Here is a 7509-nt window from a genome sequence, read left to right as displayed (position 1 = left end):
TTCAGGTGAGTGGTGACCTTTGACCTTTTCTTCACTTCTTTATTGCATTATTGTCACAGGTTCCACTTCAACAAATCAGAATATTTGTAACTAAATCACCAGAAACATTTATTTTATAACAGACTTGTGATTGACATACATGACTTTTACTGAAAACGCAGTGACATTATAATTTCAGACGTAGATGAAACTGATAAAGATAAAAACAGAAACAGAAACAGAAAACCCACTGACTGACACTCATCAGCCAAACCCACCGGTTACAAACCGTTTACAGGACTGGCTTCATGGAAAAGCTAACAATGTCTTCACACTGTACACAAGGTTAGAGCTAATGCTAATGCTAACCCTGCAACAGAAGCATTAAAACACATAAAGAAGATCATCAACAAAATGAGAAACAAATGTAAAAACACGTGGAGACATGATCAGCTTTGTTCAGTCAGTCAGGGTGCAGTGTGTTGTCAGAGGTCAAAGGTTATCCCGATGTCTCTGACCCGCCTTAGCCTCATCCCCCGGACGACGGTCCTCTTCGGCCCGGTCTCCAGGAGCAGCTGCCCCCCCCCTGCCCAGTGAGGGGATTGTAATCTGGACAACAGACAGAGGACAGATGAAGGAACTCTGGGACTCACAGTTTTAAAAGAACCAGGGTTCAGACCTGGGTTGAACCTGGGTTCGGACCAGGGTTTGGATCTGGTTTGAACCAGGGTTTGGAGCTGGTTTGAACCTGGGTTTGGACCAAGGTTTGAACTGGGGTTTGGATCTGGTTTGAACCTGGGTTCTGTTCAGACCAGGGTAGACCCCTCCAGCCCTCAGACTTCACCTCTGTTCAGTGTTTGATCAACATCTGTCTGAGTTTATCATGTTTTTGTAGATATTTTAGACCCACCTTCTGAAGGACCTCTTTACACTGTAGAAAACAGGAGTTATGGATGTGACATTCAGTCCATCTGTCCTTACCTCTCTTTTCTGATGTTGCTTTTATGTTCTTATTCTGTTTTGTATTTGATATTGTTTCTAAAAGGAAACTTGGATCTGGATAAATGGTTAAATGACTGTACTTGTGACCAACATCCCTTCCCTACATAAATAATAACCCCAACCCTGACCCTGTTCCTAACCTTAACCTTAACCCTGACCCAGTCCAAGTCCCCATGTTCCATTAGATTACTTCTTCTGGGGGTTTGGGGGCCTTTAGACCACCATGACCACTGGACCTTTGTGTCCTTTTCTTTAGCTTCATTTCATTAAAAACTTACCAGCGCTGCGAAGCAGCTTCTTTTCCGTCTTGGGTTTCAGCGCCGTCGTTGATGAACTGGTGTCTTCAGTGTTCTGCAGAGTCCAACACAGATGACAAAACACATTATGTTTGACATTTATAGGTGAAGGACAGATATTTAATGGAGACTTTTTACTGGATCATGTCCCTGTTTACATATAATTATTAGTATCTATTACTCAGCGTATGTTTAAACTCTGTTCATTATCTGAGTCCAAATTCATCTTTAAATGGATCTAAATAGTAAATGACTCCTCTGGGTTATAGTGGTCTATGTTCTATTATCAACATGGAGTTGTGCATTTGTCTCTGATATATCCACACTGTCTGTCCTAAACAAAGGTGACCCACTCTAATATTTGGTTAGACCTCCTTTAGCTTTAATTATATCCTACATTCACTGTCTTTGTTTCTATGAACTTCTACAAAGTCACAACATTTATTTTCATCCAGTGTTTGTTCATTTTTCACCCAGATCTGGTATCGATGATGGAAGAGTCTGAGCACTGCACAAACCTGGACCAACACCTAAAGACCCACAATGGGGTTCAGGTCTGGACTTTGTGGTTCAGGGCTGGACTCTGGGGCTGCAGTTCCTTCTCATTGTGGAAATATTCTTCCTTTCACGATTAAACACAGACCTGAGTTCTACTGGTTTTTAATCCATCTGATTTCACCAAACGTTTCAGTCATCGCTGATCACTATCCATCAGGATTTTTTTCAGACCACATTTCTTCCTGGAAGATGATGGTTCCCCACTGTCCTTCCAGTTTGTAATAATGTCTTGAACAGTTCTGAATCTGTTCTCCTTCCATGTTTTCTCTGTTTGATGCCAATGATTGGACCTTTGTCAAACAGACTCACATCTGTTCCACCACCACGGGACGTGTCTGTGATATGATTGATTCAGAAATGAGAAGATACTCACTGCATCAGTTGGGGTTCAATAACTTGTTTCCAGATGAAAGATAATTGCCTTTGCACTAATTGTCCAATAGAAGGCTCCGCCCATGCACTAATTATCCAATAGGAGGCTTCTACATATTTGGTTAAATCCAGGTGGAGGCTTTTTCTTTGGCCAGGCAGTGTATATAAGGACTAGGGTTAGGGTTAGTTAGAGGGTTAGGGTTATTTGGAGGGTTAGGGTTAGTTAGAGGGTTAGGGTTAGTGTTAGTTAGAGGGTTAGTGTTAGTTAGTGGGTTAGTGTTAGGGTTTGTTAGTGGGCTAGGGTTAGTGTTAGTTAGTGGGTTAGTGTTAGGGTTAGTTAGTGGGCTAGGGTTAGTGTTAGTTAGTGGGTTAGGGTTAGGGTTACTTAGTGGGTTAGGGTTAGGTTTAGTTAGAGGGTTAGTTAGTTAGTGGGTTAGGGTTAGCCTAACCCTTGTCACCTACCTGAGTAAGTTTAGAAGTTCCTTTGTAACTCTTCCCTTGTTGCATACTCTCCCACATCTCTATTTTTTGTCTCCTCTTGTCGTCTTCTTGCTGTAAATAAAACACAAATGCTGAAGTGTGTCATAATGAAGTGGGCGGGGCCTCAGATTCCTGTTCATTACTCCACCTGTTTCTGCTTCTCTTTGAACATGGCAGCTCTGGCATCCAGTTCCTCTTGCATCTTTCTTCGAGCTGCTTCCATGGCCTCTTGTCTTTTCACCACCAACGATGCATCTTTACACAAAAACAAAGGAGGAAAAGTTAACAAGGTTAGGGTTAGGAACAAGGTTAGGGTTAGGAACCGGGTTAGGAACAAGGTTAGGGTTAGGAACAGGGTTAGGAACGGGGTTAGGAACAGTGTTAGGGTTAGGAACAGGGTTAGGGTTAGGAACTGGGTTAGGAACGAGGTTAAGGTTAGGAACAGGGTTAGGGTTAGGAACAAGGTTAGGGTTAGGAACACGGTTAGGGTTAGGAACGGGGTTAGGAACAGGGTTAGGAACGGGGTTAGGAACGGGGTTAGGAACAGGAGCATTATTATTTTATCTGATTGTCATCCCATCCTCCCTTCATTGAACCCCAGACCCAACCCTGATGTGGAGATGACAGCAAAGTCTACGTATTCAACATGACTTTGACAGATGAAGCTACATCCGCTGAGAATGTACTTCTGTACATTTGGTCCCAGGTACAAAACAGACTTCCTCCTGAAGCTGAAAAGGTTATGAAACCCCAGAGTAAAGACCAAACTGTGACCTAGAATCTCCACAAATGCTAAGGGTTTGGTTTCCAGTTTAGTTTAGACTAGTTTAAAACAGGTTAGACTGGTTTAAACAGGTTAGACCGGTTTAAAACAGTTTAGACTGGTTTAAACAGGTTAGACTGGTTTAAAACAGGTTTTACTTGTTTAAAAGGCCTTTTACTAGAATCCAGAATAATGATGAGTGTGAAGTCAGAGTGGTTCAATAAACACATATGCAGATACACTGACCCTGCTGGCTCTGGGTGGGGGGGCTGTTGTGAAGTGCCTCGGACCTCCTCCTGTGGAAGTACTGGATCAGCAGGTAGACCACAGCTGTCACAGCCAGCAGGTACCATCCATACTGGGACAGAACGTCTCCGACTATGGGGACACAATCAACAACTTCATCTAATGGATTCATTGAGGAAACCAGTCACATGATCCACCAAAATAAAATAAAAAATAAAATAAAAACCAACATATCTGAGGTTAAAACACATCATATCATTAACAAAAACATTATGTACAAAGGCCCCATGCTCTGTCTGTAACCACATAAGCCCCACCCTCTGTCTGTAACTGCACAGGCCCCGCCCTCCATCTGTAACTGCACAGGCCCAACCCTCTGTCAGTAACTGCACAGGCCCCACCCCGCATCTGTAACTGCACAGGTTCAACCCTCTGTCTGTAACTGCACAGGCCCCACCCCGCATCTGTAACTGCACAGGTTCAATCCCTCTGTCAGTAACTGCACAGGCCCCACCCCGCATCTGTAACTGCACAGGTTCAACCCTCTGTCTGTAACTGCACAGGCCCCACCCCCCATCTGTAACTGCACAGGCCCAACCCTCTGTCTGTAACTTCACAGACCCCACCTCCATCTGTAACTGCACAGGCCCAACCCTCTGTCTGTAACTGCAAATGCCCCGCCCTCTGTGTGTAACCTCACAGGCCCCACTCTGTCTGTGGTTTGTATTTTACATGTGTTTTGCTGTTTTCCGGGTGTTTTTGGGCATCAGCCTTTTCCAGTGAGTTTGGATCAGTAACTGTAGCATGAGTTTACTGTTTTTACTGCATTTTGCATTGAATATTTCCTTTTGAATGAAATTAAGAAGTACTGTTTCGATAAAGCACATCCAAATTTCTTCATGTATGCCCTGTGTTTACAAAGGAATGTTGGGGGGGGCAGGCATGGGAAACACAATAAATATGTGGATATGGCATGGGGGGACACAGACTGTCATGTAGAACAGACAGCCAACATTGTCCCATTCGCCGAACACAGAACGCGCATGCCCAGTGAGTCAGAGTATGGCTTCACTGGTACTTGAGCCACGTACACCAGCTAACGTTAGCATAACTGCCGCTAACGGGTCCAGTTTACAGTTACCCACTAACCCTGACCCGAACCCACTACCCCTGACCCAGTTCATAGTTCCAGTGTTAGTGACGTCCATCTGACAGTATGGTACCCGAACCCTAAGTATCGGTATCGGGGTTTTCAGGTGACGTTACCGGCCATGCTCAGGAAGCTCAGGTCCCGGTTCTGCGGTTCCGGTTCTGGCTCCATTCGAGGAAAGTCGCCGTCGTCGACATCCGTTATCTCCACGTCGTCCATTTCAGAAAAACGCAAACGCTGAGCAGGAAACCTTTCCGAAGTCAAACTGAGATTACGTGTTGTAGTCAACACTTCCTGCTTCCGCCATCTTTACCCAAAGGTAATGAGACGTTCAAGGAACCTCGGAATGTTGTAGTTTCCTTCTTCAAAAAGTGTCATGTCTAATCATCTGAATCTCTTAACAGTTTGCTTTACCTAAACTGGAACTAAAATATCGAAGAAGAAGAAGAAGAAGGGGAAACCAGTGGTCTATTCATTCGGTCATACACTTACCCTCATTAAATATCTGTATAGTTTTTTCTCACTGCTCTGTCTTTGTGTTGTCTTCTATTATGTGATGTTGTTTATTGATGAAATTGTTTACAGAGGCAAAAAAGTTACAATGAGCAGACAGTAAATGCATCATCTATGATGACGTAACGGATCACATGGCCTGTATAGATTCGATACCTAAGAAAAAAATACTTTATGGTTCTTAATCAAATGCATGAACAGTATGTCATTTCTTATAAAATGATAAAACTCAAATCAGAGTTGATTATATAAAAGTCCAAGGTTTTTTTGTTTGTTTGTTTTTGCAAAAATGAATAAAGGTCAATGTAGGATTTAAGATAAGATCAAGCTTTATTGATCCCAGCTCTACTTCATATCCCTTCAGCGCTTTGGGACAAACTGGAAATGTGATGTTTTTTGTGAAACAGATCTTGAGTCAACAGACCAGATCCATTTTAGTGTTTATAGGTTCTATTCTATTCTATTCTATTCTATTCTATTCTATTCTATTCTATTCTATGATTTTTTTTCTACTGTATTCACTTTGCACTTTGGGGCCTCAGAGTCATGTCATTTCAGTTTTCTGTAAGAGATGCTCATAAAAACTGACAATAAAGCTGACTTTGAGTTTGATGCACTCACTGTCATCAGGGTTAGAGGTTAGAGGTTAGGGTAGGGATTAGGGTTAGAGTCAGGGTTAGAGGTTAGGGTTGGGGTAGGGGTCAGGGTTAGGGTTAACCCACACACTGTCATCCTTCACGTATGTCTTTGTTTACTGATTTCTTGTTTTTTTATTGGATTTGTGTCCTTGTTGTTTTTCTGATCACTGCTGCCACTTCATGTTTTCTTTCAGTTGTTGAAATTCTGCTGCTGGTTGATGTGTATTTTTACAGTTTTTTTTTACTCCTGTTTATTGTTGAATATAAAGTTCCAGGTCAAACATGAATAAATGTAAAAGGTTAAGAACAGAACTAGAGCCCACAGATGAGTAACTACTGTATGTTGGTCATGTGACCTAAGCAGAGGTTAAACCAGACCATGTCCAACAGAAGGCCAAGTCTTTATATGACAAGTGCATCATTCATGATATTTGCGACGCCACCACAGCGGTGCCCAGTAAACTCCTGGCATCGACTCTGATGGGATGTTTACGCAATGGCCACTACCGAGAAAAGTTCTGTAGCTCCTTGTTTTTTATTTTGTTCAGGGTTTTAAATCATTAAAGATCAAAAATATAATCAATAGAGTAGAGATTAATGTTTCCTCATTATTTATTTAAACTTTTATAATTAGGACTACAAAGATCTAGACTTTTCTGGCAGTGCGCAAACCATTCTGTCCTCCAAACTGACATACGTGTCAAACCCACTGACATTTGACAGAAAAACACATTTCAGTTTTCTGTGGATCAGTGTCTGAAGCAACTGGTCAGGTATACTGTAGTTAGTACATACAGAGGGTTAGGGTTCATTAGGGTTAGGGTCCATTAGGGTTACGGTTCATTAGGGTTAGGTAAGGGTTCATTGTTGTTAGGATTCCATAGGGTTAGGGTACATTAAAGTTAGAGTTCATTAGGGTTAGGGTCATTAGGGTTAGGGCTAGGGTTTATTAACTGTAGGGTTAGGGTTCAGTAAGGTTAGGGTTCGAGTTCATTAGGGTTCAGGTTCATTAGGGTTAGGGTATATACTATATACCTGCCCTATGTGTGGGTGCATATATTCTATAGCCCCCTAAGTGCAGGTGTATATATGATATGCCCCCCCATGGATAGGTGTATACCTTCTTATGAGCGGGCATATATACTATATACACACCCTATACATGAACGTATATACAATATATCTCCCTATGGGGGGGGTACTGTATAACCCCCCTGCCCCCCCACGTTGGTGACTGTACACTAAACCTCAGTGGTTTATCTGTCAGTGATGAAGGTATCCAGACAGGAAACAGATGTTTGGTTTATCATAATTTATTTATTTATAGTTTTATTTACTTACTGTACATTTATGTCATAATGAATAAAACAGAACTTATTTACACATGCCTTACATTACACTTCATACATTAGATACATGACTTAGGTCCACCCTCTTCTAAGGCGGCAGTACATTAGATTGTTGTTTGTTGGTTCTTTTTCTTCTTCTAACCCCCCAACCTTAATCCCCCCC

At 42.2% G+C, this 7509-nt stretch overlaps 1 protein-coding gene across 1 annotated transcript; it reads right to left on the bottom strand.

The window, feature by feature from the left end:
- Positions 1 to 5183, bottom strand: selenos (selenoprotein S). The gene is made up of 6 exons (XM_030122437.1): positions 4963 to 5183; positions 3697 to 3828; positions 2836 to 2942; positions 2670 to 2759; positions 1260 to 1332; positions 1 to 588 (listed from the first exon to the last, which is right to left on the bottom strand). Exons 1-6 carry the CDS (start codon positions 5063 to 5065, stop codon positions 509 to 511), a joined length of 585 nt encoding a protein of 194 aa, XP_029978297.1. The 5' UTR covers positions 5066 to 5183; the 3' UTR covers positions 1 to 508.
- Positions 5184 to 7509: the final 2326 nt, after the last annotated feature.

Source organism: Sphaeramia orbicularis, chromosome 3 (assembly GCF_902148855.1).
Source record: "Sphaeramia orbicularis chromosome 3, fSphaOr1.1, whole genome shotgun sequence".
Taxonomy (NCBI): Eukaryota; Metazoa; Chordata; class Actinopteri; order Kurtiformes; family Apogonidae; genus Sphaeramia; species Sphaeramia orbicularis.
This window is presented reverse-complemented; position numbering and strand designations above follow the sequence as displayed.

Coding starts and splice junctions, on each gene's coding strand:
- selenos (XM_030122437.1), bottom strand. CDS start 5,065: ATGGACGACGTGGAGATAACGGATGTCGACGACGGCGACTTTCCTCGA. Junction 3,829..4,962: donor GAGCTTCCTGAGCATGGCCG/GTAACGTCACCT, acceptor GTGTCCCCATAG/TCGGAGACGTTCTGTCCCAG. Junction 2,760..2,835: donor TCAAAGAGAAGCAGAAACAG/GTGGAGTAATGA, acceptor TTTTATTTACAG/CAAGAAGACGACAAGAGGAG.